This window comes from Metarhizium brunneum, chromosome 1, assembly GCF_013426205.1.
Source record: "Metarhizium brunneum chromosome 1, complete sequence".
NCBI classification, from domain to species: domain Eukaryota; kingdom Fungi; phylum Ascomycota; class Sordariomycetes; order Hypocreales; family Clavicipitaceae; genus Metarhizium; species Metarhizium brunneum.
In genome coordinates, this window is record NC_089422.1 from 1679664 (window position 1) to 1704940 (window position 25277).

The window sequence follows — 25277 nt, forward strand, 5'->3', positions numbered from 1 at the left end:
GCCCATTCGCATGCGTCTTTGATATGGTGACTTGTCATTATATGCAATGCAGGAGATGTGGATAGTGTCAGGGCTGGCTTCATGTCCATCCATGTAACGCGGTGCGTGCTGAAGAGCTGTTGGAAATCAGATCCGGCAAGCACAATTGTCCATGTTGATCCAGGTCACAGTCGCCCCCCCTCACCACCGAGGAGACCAAAAGATGTAATAGGTACGGTGGTAAGCCACGCTGAGCATGAACAAGGTCTTTTAAGTGCAAGACTCTGAAAAATATGTACACGAAAACGGCGCTTTGCAAAAACGTAGATGCCCATTTCACGCTCTCCCCATCCCATCGTGGTCCTCCCCAGGACTCTGTATCCATGACACAAGACTTGTTCCCCAGCCAGTAAAAAGACAAAAAAATGCCTTTTAGAAAAGCTGATACTTTTTAATGGCAGCGGCAAAGGCATCTTCAATGGGCTTAATCAAGCTTTGGGCGATGCCCTGCAAGGCCTCGGGCACCTTGGAGACGACCTCGCTGCTAAAGTCATCGGTGGCATCCTTCAGCATCTCGAGGTTCAGCAGCACGACGGGGCTCAGGATGATGAGCCTGTCGAACTTGGGCTTGGTGTCGACAATGATCTGCAGCGAGGCCGTGACCGCCTTGCTCAGGTCGGTGGTGGCGCCGGCGACGGCGAGGGCCTCCTCGGTGGTCAGGACGGCCGACTTCGAGGCCGTCTTGGTGGCCGTCTTGATCTCCTTCAGCAGCTGCGTCGACTTGACGGTGATGGGGAGCGCGCCGAGCAGGTCGCCCTTCCAGTTGCTCACGGTGGCGCCCAGGTCCGTGGTCTTGGTCTTGATGCTGGCCATGGCGTCGGTGATGGCCTTGCCGTCGGCGATGGCGGTGGCCGCGAGGGCCATGATGCTGAGGATGGGGGTGAGACGCATGGTGGGAGGAGGGAGGACAAGCCAGAGCCCGGGGCAAAGGGGTCAGTCGGTCAAGTGGGTACAGCTGGCGATGGAGTTGGAGGAGGTCTTCAATGTTGGGACTCTTCTCTTGGGGGGAGGAATCGGAGGATGAGGTTTTGCAACTTGACGGGAGTCGATGGGCGCAAACCATCACGGCTCGACCGGCTGGTCACAGTCTTTTTATACATTTTGCCTGCCGCCGCTTGATGCTGCTCTGCCCATCTTCATCACGTCTACTCCGTAACCGTCCCCAAGCAGCAACCCCATGCACCTTCATCGAAAGTTCAATTTGCTCCACATGTCCGGTCGGTTCTCCCCCGGATCATGGTCTGAAATGGGAAAGGGCCCGTCCCCGCATCAAGATGGCGTCGAGTTGGAGCGCTCGAATGTTCTGGTGTGCGGCGCTACTACCGGCTTTGACTCCCCAGCCCAAAGGCCTCCATGTCGTGATCGTGGCAGGTTTGGCCTCGTCGCTCTGTCGACTGAGAGCACGGCCTCTCGAATACATCGAATGCGCTTCCTCCGAGACTCTTCTCACCAGCACCCCGTCTCGACCGACACATGGAGCAACACCTCTCGGCTAGCGAAGCGCCCAGGCACACAAACAGACCCAGTTGCAGATCTTGCCCGGAACGTGGATAGACGCTTCCCAGGGCGGCGCTCCATTCGTCCTGGACAGCCGGGGGGCGTCCCATCCCACTCCAGGATTACAATCGAGAATCTGGGGTAAGACTGTCAGCTGCAGCCTTTCATGTCCAAGCCGAGGAGTCTGAGCGACGATGTTGTACAACTCGCCTTGTTGACACATGTGCTTGTGGAGGAAGGGCCGTCAAGAGCCATGGGACCCCGTGGCTGAGGCACGCCTCCATGTCGGTGTGAGTCGAGGGCCACATGCATGCATGTGTCGGGTTTAAGCTGCTGTGGGCGAAATTCACCCGATCCACTGCTGAGAGCCTCTTGCTGCATCGGGATGGTGCTTAGGAGTGGAATGGACACGATGGGCTGACCATGACAAGCCGGCCTTTTGCCTTTCGATCTTCTTTTCTTGGTGTTTTTCGCGGCTTTGCAGACTGACCAATGACCATATTGCAACCCATGGACAAGAGGACTCGTGAGAGATTGGCAGCGTAGATCAAATCTGGCAGTTGACCCTATTTCCCTTGGCCAATTACCAAGAGCAACTCATCTCAACGGTGCTGGTGAATACATTGTAGGTTTGCGTGAGACACGGTCGAGTCGTGCGGTTTGTCATGAGGGTTGCCACGACCGCAAACCACAACCCGCCGGCGGAAAACACCGTTGCAGCAAATGGTCACAATACTACGCTTCTTAATTAAATCACACATCGCGGCCCGCCTTCCCCAGCCTGTGCAGAGAAGCCGTGCTACCACTATTGAACATGTTATGTTTACGCCAAGGGTGCTTTGAGCGTTCTGGGTAAAACATGCGAATCATCCTGGCAGTCAGTTCATGATTGAGACCCCTGGAGATACGGAAGTAACATTGCCACCTACGGCACGACAGGGGTATTGTGTGTCCTAGCAGCTGTGCTTGCCAGTCACCCTTGGCTCCTTACGGAATAAGTGTCATGGCTATTGTTATTGTCTGCTCGTGTATAGGTCCAGCTGTTGGCAAGAAGCACTACCTGGCGACCCAGTGCAGCGTGTGCGGTAGTCTATACTATGCGCGAGAAATCTACCATCAACTCCTTGTAAAGATGATAATCAGGTGCTGAAGAGGCCTTGCAAAAAAAAAAAAAATCAACTCCCGTGTGCTGTCCACAAGTACACAGCAAGCCGTCTTAACAAGGTGGCAGGCAGAGAAGCCCCAAGTCCTCCGGATAGTAAACGCAATGCGTTGCCGGGGGACACACGCCGGCAAACTACATAGGAAAATCGTCAGCATAGACTCTAGGAAGAATGGTATAGTGGCAAATACTCACGATCCACTTGCCCTGGGTGTCGCATGCCTCCCACCCCGAAGGCGTACTGATACATCGAAATGTTCCTGGGCTGCACTTGGCTCTCCCAAACACCTCGACAGGACCCCGACGGACTGGACCTCCAGGCGTAGAGGTTGGCGCCAATTTGGCGGAATCCTCGACGGCAAAGGCAGCCGTAGGCACACAAGATGTATACTTTGTAGACTCTGAGCTGGAAGATGTTTTGCTGGGGCCCACGCTTGGCGACGTGGCGATTGTCGAGTCGGCCGAACTTGATACCAATGTCGAGGAGCCAAGTTTGCTCGACATCCTGCCACTTGACGAGGGTGAGACGGTGGAGGACTGTTGTTTACTGGAATGGAGTGACGGCTGGCCGGACGAAGAGATCACTGCTGTTGACGTGCTACCCCTGCTGTTGACCGGTGTCGTTGCCCTAACCGTGACCATGCTCGAGCTTGATGACTTGGATGAGCTAGACTTGGAGCTTAGGGTAGAGCTAGCTGGTTGAGTCGAGCTGTAGCTTGATACCGGAGTACTTGAGCCCTCCTGGTTTGACGAGCCTGAACTTGACACAGCTTGACTTGAGACTACAGGCTGCGAAGAACGACCAGGCATTACTGAACTCGGAGCCGATGAAGTCAGTGCACTAGAATTCCCCAGTGTAGGAGAAATTAAAGTGTTTGAGCGAATTGGTTTCGAGAATGTAGGACTCGAAACTGTCGGGCTAGAGATGGCAGGCTTTAAAGTTGACCTTCCCCTTGTGAAAGAAGAGAACGAGGTCACTGGCGTGGAGAAGCTGGGAGGAGTCGAGCTTTCGATGCACGAGGAGCTTTCTGGTATTGACGAGTTGGATGGCACTGGTTGGCGTGAGATTTCAGACCGAGGCTTCGTGCTAAAGCTGGCAGTCTGCGAAGAACCGTCACCAGAAACCGGGAGGCTAGAAGTACCGGGTTGTGGCGTATGAGCACTAGATATAGGTTGGCGAGAGCCTTTGGACTCGCCAGCCTTGCTCGACAGAATCTCACTACTCGACACAGATGGTACCACAGAGCCCGTCTTCGACGTCGAGCCACCTGGGCTTGCTGATTTCCATGACCACGTTGCATTCCCTTGACTAGGCGCTATAGTCTGACTATATGACGGCACTGGTACCAAAGAAGTCGTGCTCATCTCCTCACGCGTCGTTTCTTTGAAATGTAGAGACGTCGTCTCCGTATTCACCGCGCTGGATTGCCCATTCGGCAGACTTCGTGACTCGGACGATGCCGGTGACGGTATAATTCCGCTTTGACTCGCATATTGCGAAAACGAGGGGAAAGGTGCCTCGGACTGAGCCTGTGACGTTGCAAGTGTCGATTGTCCCGGCGTCAGGGGAGGTACAGATGTTGTAGGACTTAAATCGCCGTCGGTCGGTGGACAGGTAGAGCCGCCTGGATGAACCACAACGTCAGTAGCAGTAGCTTTAAGAGACGTGACTATTGCCGATGTAGAAGATGATGCTATATCTGGAGTTGAAATCTCCAACGGACAATAGCACACATCCCCGTCCTGGTACACAATTCCTTCCCACGGAGCATACTGCGTCTGCGTGGTAGTCATGGTGACTACATCTGGCCATTCCGTGGCCGCGGCCCCTATGGTCAGCCAAAGGAATAGTGAAGAAAAGTGCATCTCTGCTCTGGAAAGACGACAAAGTTACCGCTAGCTTGACATATTCAGGCGCCCATGTCAAATAACATCCGGTTCTTATCAACTCTTCAACACTCATGCAAAATTTCTTCGTCTCCCCCCCTCCCCCCTGCAACACATTGCCAAGAGTCCCTACATAAACCGTATGAGGTAAAATTTTCTTGAAGCTGGCCTTGTATGTTATGAAAAGGAGCGCAACAATGTTGACTTGAAATCCACATCCCGCATTTTGGTTCCAAGTCCGGCGATATCCACACGATATATCCACATGGCCCAGTTACAGCAAGATCTGTGTAGCCTTGGGATCTCAGAGTCCTCGCAAAGGATCGCTAGCTTCGGGTCCTTCGGAAAAAATATTCAGATTGGTCTACTGCTTGAATCCTGCCTGATTTCACGTCGTTGTCGCAGTATGTGTCTTGACTCTAACCTCCCGGGTTTGTAGAGAAATCACTAAATAAAGATTAAAATAGCGGGTATATACCGGAGATATTTTTTTTATTGGTAACTGGATATCGCAAGGCTCAGTTGGGAAGCCGTTTATCTTGATCGGTGTCTCGCTGCCAAAAGAGAAAATCTAGTTCGCCCATAATCGTACTGCCTTGTCCTTACCTCCACTGGCAACGCGCTTACCATCTGGTGCCCAGTCTACTGCGTATACCTCATCATGATGGCCGGGGAGGTCGACCACTAGCTTGAAAGACGCCATTGACCAGACCTTGAGGGTTGTGTCCTTGGATGCTGTCACCAGTAAACGAGAATCAGCAGAGAATGAGCACTGGTAAACCGTAGCGACGTGCCCGCGCAGAGTGTCGATGAACTTGCCATCTCTGTGAAGCCTTGTTAGTTCTATAATGGCCCCTTGTTTTTAGATACGCCTCATACCTTGCACTCCAGATCTTTGTATGGTTGTCCCATCCTGTGCTAGCAATCAAGGTGTTGTCAGGAGAAAACGTGACATGGTTGATTTGCTTCTGGTGGCCGACCATCCTGGCCACCGGCTTATTTCCTTGAGAAGGCTCCCACAAAAACATTGTGAAATCATCACTCGCGGATACCAGGCGCTCGGATACTCGCCCCTGGATTCTCGCTGCCTTCTCGAACCGCTCCTTGGCCTTCGCCCGCTTCTCGTCCTCTGTAATCGGCGTTGGCTGGTGGTCGAAATACCCCGTTCTCAAGGCAAAATCCGTTGAAAGCGCCAAATGGTTAATCCAGTGAGCATGTGATGACAAGGTATGCACCAATGTGCCCTTTGCCGCATCCCAGACTCGCACCATCTTGTCATGGCTTCCAGTGTATATGAGACCAGTCCCACCCCATCGAATGCAGCTGACCGAGCTTTTATGCCCAGAGAGCACATGCTCAGTCGTTCCCGTATTTACGACCCAAATTCTCACAGTCATGTCTTTGCTCGCGCTTGCCAGCCGCGGCGTGCCATCTCTCCATAGGTGATAAGGCTCCCACGCGATATTGGTGATCCACTTGGAATGTCCTCTGAGAGGGCTTCCAACTGCTTTCCCTGTTGCAGGATCCCAAAGTCTGACAGACTTGTCCATGCTTCCAGTAGCCAGGCGTTTGCCGTCAGGCGACCATGCGACACAGAGCACCCAATGTGTATGGCCGGCTAGTTTGTACTTTGGAGTTCCAGTTTCAGTATCCCATATTCTAGCAGTCTTGTCACCAGACCCCGTAGCTAGACGAGTATTTGTCTCTGGGCTAAATTGAGCTGCCAGAATTGCTTCTCCGTGGCCTGGAATTCTATGTGACATGCGTGTGACAGCATGCACTTTGAAGACTGATTGGGGCTCGGCAGTGAGGGTAACAGTTGTCTCGAAAGGGTTCTCGATGCCATGACTTCTTAAGAGCTGAAGCAAATCTTTGGGATACTGGTCAACGATGATGTCGGAATCTGGAATGTGAATTCGAAATCGATACGGCAAATACTCTTCTCGTTCCTGAAACATGCCAGAGTCAGTACACGGTAAGATTAAGTGCACCAGAGTGTATGGCAGCTCACCCTTGACAATAGGGTGTTCAAAAGGAGTGACAGGTTCTTTTCCGAGGCATCTGCAAGAGGTACTTCAATCACATCGCAGACCTGATTCCCGTCGCCGTCCAGAAACCGAGCCTTGAATGAGCCTTCCGGCCCGGCCATGGCTGCGTTAACATCCTGCTGCACTCTGGACCTTTCGAGCTCTTCACGCTTCTGCCTTTTTGATGGCGGGGGGACGACGGTTGCCATTTTGTGAAATATTGATGTCGCGACGTACTTCAGTTGCGATGCTCGCCAATTATTCCCCCCCAGGCTGATTCCGAATTTCTCAAACTGCTCTGGCGGGGCGGCAAAACTCTGACAAAATTTAGGCGGTGAGCCCGGTTGGCACAAGCGCGTCAACAACGGCATTGATACGCGCCCCACCAAAAATCGCCACTTATGAGACGAGGCTTGGCGAAGTTGCAAATGTTGGTGCTCATGTGCCTTGGGTTCGGTATGGCCTCATCCTCTTGGAGGATCCGTGATATTGTGGCATCTCGACACTGTCCATTGCACTGCCAGGGACGGTCAGTTGGAAATGTGGCCCCTGCATTAACGCATCTGGAGTGTGGTTGGGACCTATGTGCACGAGGTCCTCGGTCAACGACAGTTCGGGCTCTACTGGGAGATTAGTTGCCTGTTTCTGCTGCTCATCTTGGGTTCTCGGGTGTCTTCGCGCACGGTATTTCTGCGCGGATAGAGTGTTCCTGCTGGCGTCGACGGCCCGATGACGCTGATGCTGATCTTCTTGCCGTCTCTGCCTCTGCATATCTTCATTCTGGACAGCATAAAGCGCTGCTATTCGCAGTTGCAGCTGTGCCAGGGCATTAAGACGGTCTCCTTGTGTCATCTTTCGGTAATCCGTCTTGAGGTGATGGAATGTGTCTCCAGTTAGGCGCAAAGTGCTGTCCGATACTCCCGCGACTCGAAGGGCCGCCGAAGTCTCGGGGTCTGGTCTTGGTCCGGCATGAATTTCTTTTCTCATGTTAGAGTCGGAATGGTTTAGAACCTGAGAAACAATATACAATATTTCATGACGCACCGTCTTCATTGTCCGCATCGGTACCATCCTCTTCGCAAGCCTCTGGTACGCTGGGAGGTTCAGGTGTTCCGGCCTCGTGATTGTGTTCGTTGCAGAATACGGTCAGAACCCAGCCGCCAACTGATTTGCGATTCACGGCCTTTGCCTTCCACGGGCAACCCGTCTTCTTGGTGTGCGTCTTGTGTTTGGTAGCTGTAGATTTGTACGGTCGTCCTCCGCGGTCACACACCAGATCGCAGCGAACTATCTCGTTCCCGGCCACATCACCGCCGCCGATCTTGTTACGATGGGATCTCGCCTTGACAATTTTGTAGCCTTCCCTTTCCATGCGCCTGTTGAGATCGAGCATCAGGTCTTCATAGGTATTGAAGATGCCCGAGTGAGGGACCGCAGCCGCCTCCAAAATCCCGAACATTGGACGATACTTCCGAGCTGTGATTTGTGATGGTGTAAGAGGGGTGTGCGGATTTGGCCCTGGGGTGGTGCGAGATGTTTGTGTTGACGGAGCCACACGCACCCTTGTGCGGTCCCCATCATCGTCAATCAGCCCAACGCGCCTTCCCTCATTTCCATCATTGTCATCATCATAATTGGAAGGAACTGCCCAGCCCCATTGGCGAATTCTCGTACTGTGGTGTCGCGGACCACACACATCAGATGAATTAGTTTCTGAATTCAGAACACTTGACGTTTCGTATCATCGACCCCATTGCTGGTTCGTCGTGCTCGTTCATCTCCAGGTGCTTGCAGTCCACCCTGTCCCTACCAAAACTGGCCTGCCGCAGCATCGAAACACGGTACGAACCATCGACCAGGATTTCGCCCGTCCTAACCCGAATCATGCCTCGACAACCCAGGCAGTCCCGGTCGTCCAGAACGACATCGTCTTATTTTCAGCGCCCTTCCCGTGCTCTTAACACGTCCTCGTCCACCTCCAGCCGGCGGCCTCCTCGTGACATTTCTGAGGGCGGCAGCTCAATGACTGCAACCCCGTCTATAGCCGGCATAGTGTCAAGCACAGCCAAGTCCAATATCACGGCCGGTAGATCGCGTCCATCGACCAGTGTCTCGGGGCGCAAGTCGCGAACTGGTACTCTGTCTACAATGTTGGGAGCAAGTGACCAACAAACCATCATTTGCGCTGTTGCCGAGTCTCGTGGCATTTCACCTTCTATTGGGCTTGCGCTTGTGAATATTACGCTCGGTGAGGCTGTGTTGAGCCAGATATGCGACAATCAATCATACGTCAAAACGATCCACAAGCTCCAGATAGCAGGCCCATCTAGAATTGTCTTGATGTCTACGGCTTGCCCGCCAAACAAAGACAGTGTTCTCTATACCTTGATTGATGAGCTCATACCAGATGCAGACATCGAAGTGTTGGACAGATCCGCCTGGTCGGAAGTGGACGGCCTCGAATACATAGACAACCTGGCATTCAAGAGCGATATCGACCCCATGAAGGTAGCAGTGCAGGGCAAATATTACTGCATCAGCTCGCTTGCGGCAGTAAGACTCACTTGATAGGGCTGCTCTCCCTACTGCATATGCTAACCTCCATCTCATGCCATGAAATATATTGAGCACACATTCACGATCAGTTTCGCTCCTAATTCATTGCGTATCAAATATCGACCGTCGGAAGATACCATGATGGTTGATATCTCGGTCATACAATCTCTGGAGATCATACAGAACCTTGACAAACCCAAGTCCAAGGACAGTCTCTTTGGGCTTTTGAATCAAACCAAGACGCCAATGGGGTCACGCATGCTTCGCAACAATATTCTTCAGCCCCCAACAAAGTACGATACTTTTATAAGACCCCGGTACGAAGCCTTAGAGGAGCTTACGAGTGAGGAAGAAATGTTTCATGCGGTTCGAAAGGGTAATTTTCCTAACCCAGAAGATGTATTGATGCCACTAACCACTAACGAAACATAGCGCTTGAAAACTTCAAAGACATCGAAAGAGTTCTCACAAAGGGATATTTTGACAAGATCATGGCATGGAGATGCGAGCTAACCTGTAATAGATGATCACGATATCCACCAAGTCGAGTATCACCCACGCCGAAGAGCAAATTAATCACGTCATTCTTATAAAAACGTTTCTTGAGTCAGTGCCGGAGCTCTATCAAGCGCTGGCTGAATGCAATAGCGCGCTTCTTCTCAAGATTCGAGACATTTGCCACCCTAACACGACAGACCCTATCTTATCCAGGATTCATCAGGTCGTAGAGGCTGATGTTACGTATATGACTTCGCCCCTCGACATGCGCAATCAGAGGACGTTCGCCGTCAAGGCTGGTATCAATGACATGCTAGATGTTGCACGACAAGCGTACAAAGAACTAACGAATGATATCCATCTCCATGTCAACGACATCCAAGGTATTTCGTTGGAGATATTAGTCTCAATCACAAATGAATAACATTGTGGAAATTAGCCCAGCATGGTATTCAGCTGACTGTCAAATTCGACCACGGGCGCAAGTATTGGCTGCGCATTAAATCAGGGGACCTCAACAAAGACACATTACCTCAAGTCTTCATCAACGTCGTGAAAAAGAAGGATCATATCCAGTGTCAGACTCTGTCACTAGTTAAGTTAAACTTCCGGCTATCAGAGACTTCAAACGAAATTATCATGCGTAGTGACAAAGTAATCCAAGAACTGATCTTGGATCTCAGGGAATCATCTCCGCAGCTGTTTAGGGTCTGTGAATCAGTTGCTTTGGTCGACATGATTGCCTCTTTTGCTCATCTTGCTACCATCAAAGACTATGTCCGACCAGAGATCTTAGATACACTGGCGTTAAAAGCAGCCCGACATCCAATATTGGACAATGTCAGTGCTCCCACTTGCGAAAGATTCGGACACTGCTAATGACCATTTAGATCATGTTTGAGGGCTTTGTTCCGAATGACTACTACGCGACGCCTCAGCATCGTTTCCATATTGTTACAGGATGCAATATGGCAGGCAAGACTACCTACATCAGAGCTATTGCGCTGCTGCAGATAATGGCCCAAATCGGGTGCTTTGTTCCGGCCGAATATGCGTCTTTCCCCGTAATGCACAATCTGTTTGCACGAGTGTCGTTGACCGATAATCTCGAAGCGAATCTCTCCACATATTCTCTCGAGATGCGGGAAATGGCTTTCATCCTGCGAAATGTAAACGGCAAAAGTTTGGTGATAATTGATGAACTGGGCCGCGGCACGAGCCCCAGGGATGGCCTGGCAATGGCAATTGCAATGTCAGAAGCACTTATACAGTCGGGTGCCTTTGTGTGGTTTGCAACTCATTTTGTTGACCTGACTCGCGTTTTAGAGGATCGCCCAGGTGTGTTGAGTTTGCATTTAGCCTCTGAGCGGTCGATCTCAGATGAAGGTGAACCACGACTGGTCATGCTCTACAAGGCAAAATCTGGTGTTGTCGACACAAACCAGCATTACGGAATCGATTTAGCACGGGCGATTGGGTTTCCGGAACCTTTTACTAAGCGAGCCGAAGAGGTGGCAAAAGCACTGCGGCAACAAAGAGAGGCTAGTTTGCGGGATTCTGAGTCTCGACGGTTGGTAGCCCGTCGTAAGCTCGTGCTCAGTTTGCACGAGGCTCTGAAACAAGCCTACGAGTACGGGAGCGACGAAGCCCTACCCGGATACTTGAAACACTTGCAGGAAGACTTTATCAGCCGCATGAACGATTTGGAGATCTCATGATGGGTTTTGAAATTGCTTCGGTTTGGTCTGATTTTGCGACAGAGGACAGAATTTACTTGGTGGCATGATGATGAGTTGCTCTTGTGAAATTTCTTCACTGCGGGTTGGGGAATGCTTCTATAGCATGATTCTGTTTGAAGACAACAGTACGGCGCGTTGTTTCTACTGTAGTCGGTCATAATCAAGGGCTTCCACCCTCTGCCACACTTGTCTCACCACACGGTGTTGTGCTCCCAGGGCCGTCTCTGTATCTGAGCTGCCGGCAGGACTGGTGATTATCAGCGCTGTTTAAACACATTGTGTTGCTTTTGGTCTTACCGTATAGCAAGGTATAATCGTCCACCTAGTTTGACTTGCGGGATGGCAGCTTGTGTATAATCGCGCGGGGGATTAGCAGTTGTAACCAGACCTCCCGCCTCCTCCAAGATGGCAATACCGGCAGCGACATCCCTATCACAGGTCAATGAGTGAAGACAGCCTGAAATATCCTTCACTTGTCATGCGTACCACTCCCAGCATCCTCCTTCCCACCAAATGTCAATCGACCCCATCGCCGTATACGCCAAATCCATTGTCGCACTGCGAATCATCAGCATAACCACCATATTCAACATGCTGTATATATGTCCCATACCTCCCTAAACTCCTCACGCCATGGACCATCCCCCCTCGTCCTCCTCTACCCTTCCTCTCCATTGCCATCTTGAGAAATGAATTGACTTTTCTATTCAAGTTTCCCTCTGGGCCTTCCCTCCTGTCTTTACCCCATTCGCAGGCAAAGGTACATCCACTCGGGGCAGCTTCTGGCAGAGGCGGTATCGGATTCCTCACCAAGGGCAGCTGATGTTGTTCATTGAACCAGGCGCCTTTTCCGCGACACGATGAAAAGAATTGGTTCAAAAATGGGGCGTTGATCACTCCGATGACGGGATGACCTCCAGTACAGAATGCGATGGAAACACAGAACGTAGGGAATAGGTGTGTGAAATTGACAGTGCCGTCAAGGGGGTCAACGATCCATGTCGGCGCAGACGTGACGAGGTACTCTTTCGAGGAGCCGGCTGAATATGATTCCTCGCCGAGGAAGCTGTAACAGTTAGTATCTGCTGAGGCTAAGTGACGCGTTGGTGCCGGACCTGTGGTCAGGGAACCTGGTGATGATGGATTGGCGAATGAACTCTTCGACGGCTTTTACAGTTAGATTCCGGTAGAAATGGCATAGGTGGTAGGTGGTGTCTCATATGTACCGTGGTCTGTCTTTGTGACTATGTCAACTGAGCTTTCTTTCTCCTGGAAATTGCCGTAGGATGATGGAGTCTTGATTCTACTCCAGGCAGAGTCAAGGAGCATCTGGCCAGCATCTCTACCGAGCTTTTTGGCAAAGGCGTATATCTCGGTGAGTTGATGGTCGTCCATTGCAGCTGTCAACCCAGCAATAGTTGTCTGTCCAATATGGTATCATTTGAAGAGGATGATGTGTTGCAATTTTTGATCACCATCCATCCCATACCGACGGATATCAACGGTTTGAAATCCCGGCGCAAGGAGGCGAAGCGCTTCCACCTTCTGGATGATGCTTTACCCAGACCCCAGACGCAGCCCACACATTGGCCACTTTGACAGCGCATGTATTAAAATAAGCCCGTTTTCTCTCCATCTGTAACTGAAAAAGATGTACTCAACTCAGTGCTGGCTTTGTATCCAAAAATGCCCCGCATCCTACTTCTCAACGGTCCGAACCTCAACCTCCTCGGCACCCGCGAGCCGCAAACCTACGGCTCAACAACGCTCTCCGACATCATCGCCACCCTCACAACCCAAGCATCCTCCCTTTCTAGCACCATTGAGTCCTTCCAATCCAACCATGAGGGTGCGCTAGTCGACCGCATCCACCAGGCCCGTGGCGACATTGATGCCATCATCATTAACCCTGGTGCCTTCACGCACACTAGCGTCGCCATACGCGATGCCCTTTCTGGAGTTGACATCCCGTTTGTGGAAGTGCATATTTCCAATGTCCACGCTAGAGAAGAGTTCAGAAGACATAGCTACTTGAGCGATAAAGCGGTAGGGGTAATTTGCGGGCTGGGTGTATACGGTTATGAGGCTGCGTTGGAGTTTGTGGTTCGGCATGTTAAGAGTCACGCGTCACGGTTGTAGCACATGTGTACAATGTCTAGAGTTGTAATTTATTAGGTATATTTATAGCATCGGTTGCATCTTTTCCTTTGGCTGGTCCGTCGTCAGGCCCAGTTCCGAAACCATCTTGTTCCACGAGCGGGCTGCACGCTGAGCCATAAGACGTGGTATCCTAGGGTCGGGGTTGAAGAGTTCTCTGTTGAAGACTTCGAAGCTCAGCCAACCCTCCCATCTCAAGCCGGTGACAATGGCACTCAAAATAGCTCGCACGGGGAGATATGCACCGTGCGCATCCTCGCCGTAGAAGAGCCTAGCATTGCGCGACCAACTCATTCGGGGAGGCTGTTCGGGGTTGTAAAACTCGTGCCGTGGTGTAAGCGGCCTCGACAGCTTTTCTGCGTCCGCAACCTGCAATAGAAACAACTTGGAAACGTCGACCTCGCTGAGTATGCCTGCCACCGACCGCACAACTGCCTCGTCACAGTCCCGGGTGCAGCCAGAGGACACTGAAGGATCCGCGTATATTCTCCCGGCAATGTTGAACGAGTCCAGGCAAATCCCAAAGTTGCACCGGTCCACCTTCTTGACCACATCCCAACTGGCCTCCCATGTGTCGACTCTGGTTCCCCAACTCAAAGCCTCGAAGGCATACCGTATTACTGGTCGTGCCTGGAGGCCAATCTCGGCGACTTCCCGCATATCTCGAACGATGGCGTTCACATCTTCGGAAATGTGCTCGGGCGCCAGGTTGCTGCTCGGCAGTAAAATGAGATCAGTGTTCAGATTGTGAGCCAGCTTCACCCAGTGATGCATCTCCTGGATTCTCTTCTGATGCAGAGCCCGATCGACCAAGCCTTCGTAGTGCATGAAAGGCTGGAGGCAGATGATGACGAGTCCGCGTTTCTGACACATTTTCTGAATCATGACTGCTGCGGCTAGTTCATTTTCTGGGGTGTTTCCACCTTGAATAGTTTTTGCGAAGTCGACCAGGTCTTCGTAGAAGAGCTCGATGCCTTGGAAGCCGTGTTGGGCTGCCATTTCAAGTTTATCTTCGAGTTTGTGGCCGGCGGCACAGCGGCCGAGGGACATGGTGCAAATGCTGGCCATGTGCACCATTTTGAGAGATGTTTTTTTGACGATTACGGTTTATATCTTTTTCTGGATTGTAGATGACGTTTGCCAATTATATGAGAAGGGAGGCGCATGCGAACAGAGCTTGATTGCCAGCCTTGCTTGCGCCAAACACGGGAGACCTTGTGTCACCATGAACATGTGCATGTGCGGATTAATGCCCAAGTATTTACATCCCGTACAGCTCTTTCTGAGAGTGTCTGCAATGCCCATCACTCGGAAACTCCATCCATCACGCTCTTGGATAAACATAATTGGCCATGTACGGGAGTGAATTGAAGTCCGGGACAGCAAGGTGTGGACGGAATACTCCTTCATCTGCGGCAACCTAGCTGACTTGTCAAACTCCGCAGGAAGAACCCCTATCCAACATCACTCGCCAAGCTTCCGCATTCGCCATCAGTGTTCACCATTCACCCGACATGACGCGGCCCATTCAGGCAAGCATTAATGCAACGGGTAAGTCTTTACCCGGGTCAGCTCCCGGAAGCGGGGATGCCGATGTGGGGCCGTTGATCTTGGCGGCCGCGAGCCTTGGCCGACATTCCGGACAGGATGCCGCATTCTTCCCAAGCCACATCAATCCTGGGAAGGGTAGTTTGCTTTTCCGGGGATGGCATGCAAGTGCACGGGTCGTACGCAAAGACATATCAACGCAACACCTCATTCGACGTAGACTCTCTCGTTCGCAAGCTCTGTACCGAGATCGATTAAACTCAACTCAATGACATCTACATCATGGCAACGACGGAGGCTCTTCAACAACAAAAGCCATTAGGAGACACTCTGGAGGACCAAAAGACACGACTGGATCGACATGGGTATCTCTTTGGTCAGAAAATCACACACTCCTTATCACCGTTCTTACACCAGATCATATACGACCACCTGGGCTTGAAATGGAGCCAGATACGGCTCGACTCAGCAGACATGTCGCAGTTCTTACAACTTGCACAGCATCCATCATTTTACGGTAAGTCCATCACTCCCCCCCTTGCGAAAGAACAGAAAACGAAAAAAAGGCCCCGAGACGTCACTAACAAGAGTCACAGGTGCCTCCGTCACCATGCCCAACAAAGTCGCCATCCTCGCGCACCTGGATGAAATGACAGACGAGTGCAGAGACGTCGGCGCCTGCAACACGCTCTTCCTCAAGCAACGCAACGGACACCGCATCCTCTGCGGCACAAACACCGACGTCGTCGGCATCAGAGACTCGTTCCACCACAACGTCGCCGACCCCTCGCACACGTTCCACGGCCGCCCGGCCCTCGTCATCGGCGGCGGCGGCGCAGCCCGGAGTGCCATCTACGCGCTCCGCAAGTGGATGCACGTGACGGACATCTACCTCGTCAACAGGGACAAGAGCGAGGTGGACGCCATGGTGGCAGACTGCTCCTCGCGCGGATACGGCCACGGCCTGCGGCACGTCGCGAGCGTCGACGAGGCGCGTGCCGTCGACGGACCGGGCGCCATCGTCGCCTGCGTGCCCGACTGCGACCCCCGGACGCGCGAGGAGCTCGTGGCGAGACAGGTGGCCGAGGTGTTGATGGACAAGCGCCACAAGGGCGCCATGCTGGAGATGTGCTACAACCCTTCGCCGTTTACGCGGCTGGGCGCCTTGGCCGGGGAAAGGGGCTGGCAGGTGATTCTGGGCACCGAGGCGCTGATATGGCAGGGTCTCGAGCAGGATAGATACTGGACCGGCTTGCGGATCGACCAACTGCCCGTGGCTAAGGTCCAGTCGGCCATTGGGGAAAAGGTGGCACAGCGGTCGCAGTCGCGCCTGTAGATAGATGCAAAATACATATGAAATGGGTTCGCTGTGGACTTTTGTCGATGGTGGTTGTGCTACCAGGAGCGGAAGAACCCTCTGCTAGTAAGGGTCAAGTTGATACGACTATTTTTCCTTGACAATGGTGCAGCAGATGGTGTAGATGGACATGGAGGGATTCGAGTCAAAGAGTCGCTCGATAAAGAGCTATCTCGTTGGCTGCCTACATGTGTCGGGACTTGAAGCAAACATCTAAAAAACAGCGTCGGCAAGAAGCACTGTAAAAATATATTACTGTGACACATTTATTAGTTGGCCAAGGTCACCGTCCTCCTCGCTCTCTCCACAACCAAAAAATGTCAACTAGTCTCATCAAGACTGGAAAACATGACACTTGACATCTCTCGTCATCTTGCCAGACTACCTGCATAAGCTGGCCGTGATCTGGCCATATATGTAAATTTTAACTTTATTTTTACAATATTCACTCGCGATCCAAAGTCTAGATTCTATCATTTAGTCTTGCTTACAAAGGCTTCGTAGGTTCAATGAAAGTGAAACTTTACTCTATTCTCTTGTACAAGGACTCCCCGTAGCTTCTCGTCAATTCAACGGACCGCCGAGTCAAACCTTTGGAACAGAACCACTGCTCGACTCAACCTGTTCTGTTTCAATCTTTTCCACCTCTAACCCGACACCATCCGCATTGTGACGAAAGTTCTCTTCCTCCGCGCGCAGCTCCTCCATCAATATGGTATTTGCGCGCCAAGTAGGCTTGATCCTGAAGAGTCGGTCCATGGCCTCCAAAGGCAGCGCCTTTGTCTCGGGCACGCAGAAGAAAACGAAGACGACTGAGAGCAGCATCAGAGACGCGAAGAAAAAATACACCCCGTAGCCCCATGCGTTGAACATTTGCTCAGTGAACCTGGCAATGATGAAGTTCCAGAACCAATTGTTGGCAGCTGCATTCGCCTGCCCAAGAGATCGCGTATTCTGGTCAAACATTTCCGAGTTGATGACCCACGGAGTTCCATTCCATGACGGAGTATAGAAGGCCGTCCAGAGGTAGAAGAAGAAAATGGCAGCAATGCCGCCAGAGCTCAAATTGCCACTGGAGCTCTTGGGATCGGCTCCAGCAATCTTGATATATGCACCGATGAACCACATGCAGATAGACCCGCCCAGTGCACCAACCATCAGCAGGTTGCGTCGTCCCATGTGGTCGATGAGGACTAGAATCCAGACAACGGTAAGAGCTGTTTTAACGACACCAAAGATGCCGGTAGTAAGGAAACTTGTGTTTGTCCCCGTGATTCCAATGCTACGGAAAACTGTTGGGCTATAGTAGTTGATGGCATTGATGCCCGAGCCTATTGGATTGTTAGCAAGATAGCTACTAGGCGTCATTTCGCACGTCACTTACCGTTCTGAAACACAAAAAGCAGCGCTCCGAGAAGGAATCTCCACTGGGTTCGCTTCTGTTTGAGGGCCAGGAATGGCTTCCAAAACCCGGCGCCAACCTCTCGGCGATACCGTTCCGTCTCCTCATCAATGTAACTGACTTCTTCGACAATGTAAATGTCTGTGGGCTGGAGTTGCCGCATCCAGCACAGCACCTTCATGGCCTGGTCGCGTTTGCCCTTGGAAAATAACCATCTAGGTGATTCGGGAATAAAAAAACAGCCAATAAGAAGCAAACCAGCCGGAATCAGTTGAACCGCAAAAGGAATAAGCCATTGCGAGTGGCTCGGAGCCATTGTCGTGTTAACACCATAGTTAATCCAGAAACCTACAAGGCCGCCGATTTGCCAACCGAGTTCGTAAATGCCGACCAGACGACCTCGCACTGCGGGTGGTGATAGCTCTGAAATGTAAATTGGTGTCATGTTTGAGCAACCGCCAACCCCGAAGCCAGCGAGGACCCGGCCGCCAATTATGAGTCCAGTACCGCGGTCACCATTCGCACCCAGCATCATCGCTGCTCCAACGATGAAGACCAGGGTGAACAAGACCAGCGACTTGCGACGCCCCAGAAAATAGCTGGATGCATAGGCTCCCAAGCTGCCAAAGAAAGCCCCTGCTTGATAAACAGAAACAATGTTTTGTTTAAGCAACGCCAACGACGACGGGGAGTAGCTCGCAAAATTGAACTCATCGACAAAGGACGGAAGGGCCAGAGTTGTCCCGATGAAGGCCGAGTCGTAGCCAATCATGCATGATGCAAAGGATGCTGTAGCGGCACATGCGTAGACACGCCAGTTGTAGACGGCAGAAGGCGTTGGCCGATCTTCTTTGAGTGCGAGCAAGGTCATTGTAACAAAGTCAACGAAAATCGTCGCAGCAGAACACAACTGCTGATACCGGCTTGTCTGAAAAGCTTCGAACGTTGCCTTCAGGCGTCCCACCAGTCAACTTATATGAAGCTACCGCAAGAAAAGGAGCAGCGCCATCTTCGGATGACCATCACCTATGTGATTTTTTTTACTTTCAGACAGCCTAGTTGCCACGCCTTGTTGGGGAAAATTGGTGTTGGCAGTGGGAACTGCACCTTGCCCACATTGAAATCCGGGGTGCGGGGGAATTGTGGAGTTGTGGAATTTGGCTGACCAAGGGTTGAAGCTCAAATACCAATGGTGTTGATTAGCGCGTGTGGCTTGGATAAACGAATATCCCACGAGGCTTCTGCCAGCTCTCATCGCCAGCCGAAGCTCAAGCCTGCGCTTGTCATGTCAAGTGGTTTCTAAACCAAGGGCGCAGACTCGCAGTACCGTCTTGAATTTAGCCCAGCTGTCGGGCCGTGGGTATAGTATTTCCCCAGGTTGCTAAAGTAATACAGACGCAGGGCAGCTATCAAACGCCAAAGTCTCCTTGAAAGATCTCCGCCAGATCACATCCCGGGGCAAATCCCAGGTTTGTCATGAATCGTGTATCCATCTCGATATTATCTGTGTATCCAATAGATCCAAAGTCCTCAAGTATGGCGTCGTAATCAAAGCTTTGACTCATTCGATGGTTGCCAGGAAACATGGCAGTATGCGTGTTTGCGGTGTTTGCGCTGCCCCTGTTCAGACGAGTAGTAATTGGTGTGTCAATGGCAAATGCTGGATTCGGAATGGCATCCTGGTATCCGAAGCGAAATTGCTGAGCAGGCTCGTGGTCCGTCAAAGCTTTCACCCCGAGGTCCCTAGGTTGTGATCCCGCATGGCCCTTGGCGTCTGGATCTGTCCCCGTTGGAATCGGGGTAAATATAATTTGCCGCAAGTTGTGAGGCTCTGTCACCTCGCTCGAGTATATTGGTGGTTCATCCAATGTGTATGCATACGGCTCGCGCTCACGCCATATATTTTGCAACCTTTCCGTAATAGAGCGCCACTTTCTTATGCCAGATTCCCCCATCTCATCCGCATCAGCACGCCGTTGCACGATCTGCAGCAATAGCACAACGGCAGGTGGGGTGTGGCCGGCACCGAATACTGCAAAGCAGGACTCAACAATCTCCAAGAACCCAGAGAGCAGAGATGATCTTGGATTAGATGTCAACTCAATAGTAGCCGTCAAAAATAGAAGTTTGACCAAGTAGGCCGATGGTATCATGGGTGTTGATCCGCTTGATATCAAAGAATTGCAATAGTTGAAGCGACTGTCAAGTATCTTAACCAATACTTCGGGTCCGGTGACCCCTGGAAGATTTTCTCCGCTCATGTGCGAAGTGAGGTGATCACTCAACACAGATGCAAACGCATGCAGTTGGGTTAGGGTCCTAATAGGTTGCGCTATTTGTGGTGGTATTGTAGAGCTGGTCGACGTTGCTGATATCTCAGGTACGGGAACCCATGGCTGATCAAAGTCAGCAAAGTCGGCCGCCTCAACTTGACGGGTGCCTTTGATATGACTGAGTCCTCGCATTGGATGCTGGTGGAGGAAGACAGACGTCAAAACATCCAAGAAGGAGCACGCAAGTGAAACCACTGCGTGCTGAATCAAGTAAAAGTCACCCTCTTCTTGTGTTGTGACATCTTCTATAAGTCGTAGCCGTTGTAGGAGTCGCGCGGACTTTCCCAGTAAGAGTGAAGCCGCCAATGTCTTCTTTTTTCCGATCAAGATCACGGAATGAATGATCATCGCATTGATACTATGAATATCGAATCCTCCGTCGTCTGCGGGTATCAGAGTATGAGAAACGTCGAAAATTTCCGATATATTGGGAGATCGCGAGCCAGCACCTTCAGTATACCCCCCATCTTGATATGCAGCAATGGTCAAAACAGCCCAGAGCTCTGAATGCCTCAAATATGAGCCGTCGTGAACATTGCTACATATTCTGATACCCTGAGACGGGTACGATGAAGCGAGAGCCCGGAGGGGGTCCAGGTTCACAATTGGCAGCCAACAATGCGTATAGGACACATAGACGTCCAGAAGCCGCTTCCAATTTGTAGGTAGTCTGAGCCTACGTTCATGGGCTGATTCTGGGTCTTGCACCATTCTAGGCACCGTGACGGACTCGCCTGATCTGCGTGACGTCGCATCCAGGGCATTCGCTTGACTCTCACCATCAGTGTCGAGGTCGTTTCCAGAATCCTCTGAGTTATTGATTTGCGCATCGGATAAAAGTCCATCAACAGCCTTCCTCACTCGATTCTGATTCCAAAGTCTTTGCAAATGGTGACCAGCAATGCCTTTGCCTAACAGCGCACGGTGGTCCTTGGTAGCGTCTCTATCTCCTCTCGATAGAAATCGAAGCAGTCTCTCTTCACACTCGGGCATTTGTTCAAAAATCCAGGCCAATGATAGCTCTATCGCGCGCAGGTAGCCCGTTTGCACCCCTCTCTTTTTGGTCGCCGGAGTGTATGAGCAGGATCGCTGTTGAGAAATGCAGGTTCTACACTCTGGTCGAGCACCATCACACTTCTCTCTGGCTGCACGGCAAGCATCACAGGCAAGGGAAACTCGTCGCTTCTTGGACTTGCCACCATTTTCTGTGTCGTTTGAGGTTGCGGCGGCGTTCCGAGCTCGTCGTTTCTGTGGCATGTTGGGCTGGGAGAGCCGGCCTTCAATTACAGAACCTGCAATCAGCAATCAACTCGCGAGGCCTGGTCCGGCCAGAAACATGACAGTCGAAGCTGTAATGGTGGGTTCCGGCGCGACTGCTTCGCAAAAATCAATGGAAATGGACCTGGGCAAAGGCTGGCGACGTCGAATTGGCAGCTTTCGTGGGGTGCAGAATCAATAATCCAAGTTCCATTGGCTCAGCTTCCCCGGAGTGGCAGCTCCAGTTGCACATGTGGCGATTGGGAACATGTTGGGATCTGGGAAGCCATGGGCAAGGGAAGGAACAGCCCGGATAAACACTTATCCACTTCAAACCTTCGCGACTTGCTCCAACTTGCCCAAGTGCCATAGATTGTCAGTCAGTCGCCTTTCAACCGATACACCCGCTTCAGAGAGATTTTTCTTTACGGCATACTTCTTGCACCAGCTGCCCGTGCCACTCATCATGGACTGACAGGTCGCCGCCGGCATTGATTGCATCTGAAATCACTAATACATGGGTGCGTTGGTCAAATACTCCTCAACTCATGATGGCGGGCGTCAAACGATCGCTGGCCGCCATGATGGCTGATGAGAGGTCACTGTCGTTGGGAGACACAACAGAACCCATTACTCGATCTCGCTCCGCCAAAACCTCTGTCAATTCTAGCGAGTATACATCGGAAGCACCGTCGCCGACTTTGCCGCCGCTCAATGGCCACATGCCCAGGTTCACCCCCGATGCGTCTATCGTTATCGTTGGCGTGCGAGGTGCTGGCAAGACGACTCTGGCGATTATGGCCGCGTCGGCACTCAAGAAGAGAATTGTTGACCTAGAAGTTGCCTTCCAGCGCGCGACCAACTTCTCTAGTCCCACATACAGCAAGGTCCATGGCACAACGCAGTGCCAAATAAAGCAAGGCGATGTCCTCCAAAGCATCCTAGAGACCAATACTACTGGATGCATAATCGTCTGTTCTTGGATGGAAAGACGTGTTCAGGGTCTACTGCGACAATTCGCAGCATCCAACCCAGTAGTCCACGTCATGAGAAGCAAGGAAGCCGTGCAAGAACACCTAAGAGTAGAATCAGGGACCAAGTGGGAAACCTTCTGGAGCACAAGTAATGCCTTCTTTCGGACTTGTTCGAACCTGGAGTTTTTCAATGTTTCCGAGTCCGCCGCCGTCGAAAAGTCTCTGTCGTCAATTCGCAATTCCAATGGTGTAGATTTGCCTCCTTACTTGGCACTGAAGCAAGCCGAACGCCACTTGCTCAAGTTCTTCTCACAGATATATCCGGCCGGTACAATCCCATTCTTTGAATCAGCCTACCCTTTGGCTAGTGTCGCCACAGAGCAGCGCCAATACACATACGCCGTAGATATCTCCGTCGAGGAAATTATTCACAATCGTGTGGATATCGAGGACTGCTCAGCGGGTGCGGATGCCATGCAGATCACTCTTGAAGACATCCAAACCGACTGGGCTGACTGCAGATATCTCGACGAGCATACTAAAATGGCCAACCGCGTTACCGAAGCTGTTGGTTTGGTGCGAAGAAGCAGCGTCCTTCCAATAATTGTTCACATTGGATTCCCCAACCCATCCGCGGCGACGACAAGCACCTACTTCTATCTAGATTTACTTTCCCACGTCTTGACTCTGGCCCCAGAAATGATGACAGTGGACTTGCGGCTAGACGACAATGCCATTGCCAAGCTAGCATCTCTAAAAAGGAGCTGCAAGTTGATAGGCCACTACGCCCCAATAGCAAACTTCGATTCCTGGACATCACCACAATGGATCTCACATTACCAGCGAGCCGTTCGGTTGGACTGTGACCTGGTCCGCTTCGTCCGTCCTGCGGAAGCTGTCACCGACAACTTTGAAGTCGCTCGATTTCGGTCGACTGTTGAATCACTTCCAGACTCACATGCTCCTATCATAGCATACAATTCTGGAAACTTAGGCAAACATTCTGCCTTTCTCAATCCCATTCTCACTTCGGTTTCGCCAAGGCTTGAATCCCAGAACAATGAGAAACAGCGACAAACAGGCCTTTTGGCAGACTCTGCCACCAGAGCGCTTTATGCAAGCTTCTTGTTCGATCCCATGAAATTGTATGTGTTTGGGGCCAACGTTGGCTACAGTATGTCGCCGGCAATGCATAACTCTGCGTTGGAAGTTTGCGGCGTCCCGCATCGGTACGAGCCGTACTCTACAAACTCCTTGCAGCAAGTGCGACATCTGATCCAAGATCCCAATTTTGCGGGGGCGTCCATAGGATTGCCCTTCAAGGTTGAATTTATCACCTTGACAGACTCTCTAAGTCCTCACGCTCAGGCAATTGGTGCCATCAATACTTTGATCCCAATACGCCATCTCAACGACGATGGCACAGTTCCGACTGGCGCTGCCTCGTTTTTTCGTGGAGTCAACCGGGCAGGTCCTGTTCTGGCACTCTACGGGGAGAATACAGATTGGATCGGTATTCGCTCATGCATTCGTCGAGGTTTGTCTCCAGCAAATGCTGTGCGACCCGCCACTTGTGGTTTAGTTATTGGTGCTGGAGGCATGGCCAGAGCTGCAGTTTATGCGCTTCTACAGGTCGGTGTGAGCAATATTGCCATCTACAACCGAACCGTGGAGAACGGGAAGAAATTGGCGGACCATTTTACGCAATTGTTGCAGAAGAGCGAGTTTGAAGGGCTGGGCGCCGGAGTGAAGACAAAATTTGAAGTCTTTCCCGCGCTCCATCACGATTGGCGGTCGGCATTCCGCTTACCATCAATTATCATTTCATGTATCCCTACCCATCCAATAGGTGACGTTCCCTCTCCCGAGCTCAGATTACCTGAGTCATGGTTAGAAAACCAGACTGGAGGGGTCATTGTTGAGCTTGGATACAAAACGTTAAACACGCCACTGTTGCAACAAGCAATGGAGCATGCAAGTCGACGGTGGATCGCTATGGACGGGTTAGATCTGCTGCCAGATCAAGGGTTTGCCCAGTTTGAACTCTTCACTGGGAAACGGGCACCAAGAAAAACAATGAAGAAAGCGATATTTGAGAATTACCCAGACCAATATGGAAGATCAAATCCAGAGGAGCTGCGACGCCGGCTTCAAACTATGTTGGAATGATACAGAAGAACTTAATAGTATCACTATAAAGTACTCATGAGTATACCAATTTAAAATTACTTTGGTAGCTAATCATGAGTCCACCCCTGATGTAGTGCTTGGCCCTGCAAGCTACTGTAGTATTGATCAGTAGGATCTACCAAGCGCTCAATGTACCTATGTCAACCCTTTATTTTCCTCTTTAAAAGGAATGCCTTACTTAAGAGCAATGTAAGACAAATGTCATAAAAAATGAATCAAGGTCCTTATTGCCTGTAGGGTAGCTCCATATAATATGTTGGTGTGTTTTCATGCAACGAGAAGTCCAGTAAGGCTTAAGAAAGCCAGGTAGTTATGAAAAAGTGGAGCCAATAAAGCTAGATAAAGCGACTACAGCTTATCGCTTATAAAAGGGTCAATACCTAAGTGGTGATTTAGTCCCGAATTTAGGGAATATCGAGACTCCAGAGTAGGTGGCCTGCTCGGCTTGGCGTGGCACCCTTGGCACCTTACATTTTGTCTTCACATTTGGATAAGCTACCCTAAGCCTCAATTAAATTTCAATGTTGGCCCTTTTCTCCCCTCACTGCACGTCTTCCAGATTCTTCAATTATGTGGAGATCAAAGATGTGTTCCAAAAAAATTAAAACCTAGGCGCTGCCTTGATTTCGTGCGTAGCTACCTAGGTACTAAAGT

At 51.3% G+C, this 25277-nt stretch overlaps 12 protein-coding genes across 12 annotated transcripts; 5 read left to right on the forward strand and 7 right to left on the reverse strand.

The window, feature by feature from the left end:
• Positions 1-411: 411 nt before the first annotated feature.
• G6M90_00g005140 (uncharacterized protein) lies at positions 412-930 on the reverse strand (the record flags this gene model as incomplete). Its single annotated transcript, XM_014686675.1, has 1 exon — positions 412-930. One exon carries the CDS (start codon positions 928-930, stop codon positions 412-414), a length of 519 nt encoding a protein of 172 aa, XP_014542161.1.
• Positions 931-2803: 1873 nt separating this feature from the next.
• Positions 2804-3857, forward strand: G6M90_00g005150 (uncharacterized protein; the record flags this gene model as incomplete). The annotated part of the gene is made up of 3 exons (XM_066129584.1): positions 2804-2873; positions 3019-3396; positions 3487-3857. The coding sequence occupies 3 exons, from the start codon at positions 2804-2806 to the stop codon at positions 3855-3857; spliced, it is 819 nt and encodes a 272-aa protein (XP_065986029.1).
• Positions 3858-5156: 1299 nt separating this feature from the next.
• NLE1 (Ribosome assembly protein 4) lies at positions 5157-6821 on the reverse strand (the record flags this gene model as incomplete). The annotated part of the gene is made up of 3 exons (XM_014686677.1): positions 5157-5409; positions 5465-6534; positions 6597-6821. The coding sequence occupies 3 exons, from the start codon at positions 6819-6821 to the stop codon at positions 5157-5159; spliced, it is 1548 nt and encodes a 515-aa protein (XP_014542163.1).
• A 229-nt stretch (positions 6822-7050) lies between these two features.
• On the reverse strand, positions 7051-8071 carry G6M90_00g005170 (uncharacterized protein; the record flags this gene model as incomplete). The annotated part of the gene is made up of 2 exons (XM_014686678.1): positions 7051-7589; positions 7657-8071. The coding sequence occupies 2 exons, from the start codon at positions 8069-8071 to the stop codon at positions 7051-7053; spliced, it is 954 nt and encodes a 317-aa protein (XP_014542164.1).
• A 425-nt stretch (positions 8072-8496) lies between these two features.
• Positions 8497-11384, forward strand: MSH4 (MutS 4; the record flags this gene model as incomplete). Its single annotated transcript, XM_014686679.1, has 6 exons — positions 8497-9165; positions 9241-9544; positions 9601-9629; positions 9692-10049; positions 10106-10506; positions 10557-11384. The coding sequence occupies 6 exons, from the start codon at positions 8497-8499 to the stop codon at positions 11382-11384; spliced, it is 2589 nt and encodes an 862-aa protein (XP_014542165.1).
• A 162-nt stretch (positions 11385-11546) lies between these two features.
• Positions 11547-12800, reverse strand: qutG (the record flags this gene model as incomplete). The annotated part of the gene is made up of 6 exons (XM_014686680.1): positions 11547-11652; positions 11703-11834; positions 11892-11963; positions 12019-12471; positions 12521-12572; positions 12632-12800. The coding sequence occupies 6 exons, from the start codon at positions 12798-12800 to the stop codon at positions 11547-11549; spliced, it is 984 nt and encodes a 327-aa protein (XP_014542166.1).
• A 291-nt stretch (positions 12801-13091) lies between these two features.
• qutE (Catabolic 3-dehydroquinase) lies at positions 13092-13544 on the forward strand (the record flags this gene model as incomplete). Its single annotated transcript, XM_014686681.1, has 1 exon — positions 13092-13544. One exon carries the CDS (start codon positions 13092-13094, stop codon positions 13542-13544), a length of 453 nt encoding a protein of 150 aa, XP_014542167.1.
• A 42-nt stretch (positions 13545-13586) lies between these two features.
• qa-4_0 (3-dehydroshikimate dehydratase) lies at positions 13587-14639 on the reverse strand (the record flags this gene model as incomplete). The annotated part of the gene is made up of 1 exon (XM_014686682.1): positions 13587-14639. One exon carries the CDS (start codon positions 14637-14639, stop codon positions 13587-13589), a length of 1053 nt encoding a protein of 350 aa, XP_014542168.1.
• A 753-nt stretch (positions 14640-15392) lies between these two features.
• qa-3 (Quinate dehydrogenase) lies at positions 15393-16446 on the forward strand (the record flags this gene model as incomplete). Its single annotated transcript, XM_014686683.1, has 2 exons — positions 15393-15627; positions 15707-16446. 2 exons carry the CDS (start codon positions 15393-15395, stop codon positions 16444-16446), a joined length of 975 nt encoding a protein of 324 aa, XP_014542169.1.
• A 606-nt stretch (positions 16447-17052) lies between these two features.
• qa-y_0 (Quinate permease) lies at positions 17053-18740 on the reverse strand (the record flags this gene model as incomplete). Its single annotated transcript, XM_014686684.1, has 2 exons — positions 17053-17798; positions 17852-18740. The coding sequence occupies 2 exons, from the start codon at positions 18738-18740 to the stop codon at positions 17053-17055; spliced, it is 1635 nt and encodes a 544-aa protein (XP_014542170.1).
• Positions 18741-19278: 538 nt separating this feature from the next.
• Positions 19279-21459, reverse strand: qa-1f (Quinic acid utilization activator; the record flags this gene model as incomplete). Its single annotated transcript, XM_014686685.1, has 1 exon — positions 19279-21459. One exon carries the CDS (start codon positions 21457-21459, stop codon positions 19279-19281), a length of 2181 nt encoding a protein of 726 aa, XP_014542171.1.
• Positions 21460-22010: 551 nt separating this feature from the next.
• Positions 22011-24602, forward strand: qa-1s (Quinate repressor protein; the record flags this gene model as incomplete). The annotated part of the gene is made up of 1 exon (XM_014686686.1): positions 22011-24602. One exon carries the CDS (start codon positions 22011-22013, stop codon positions 24600-24602), a length of 2592 nt encoding a protein of 863 aa, XP_014542172.1.
• Positions 24603-25277: the final 675 nt, after the last annotated feature.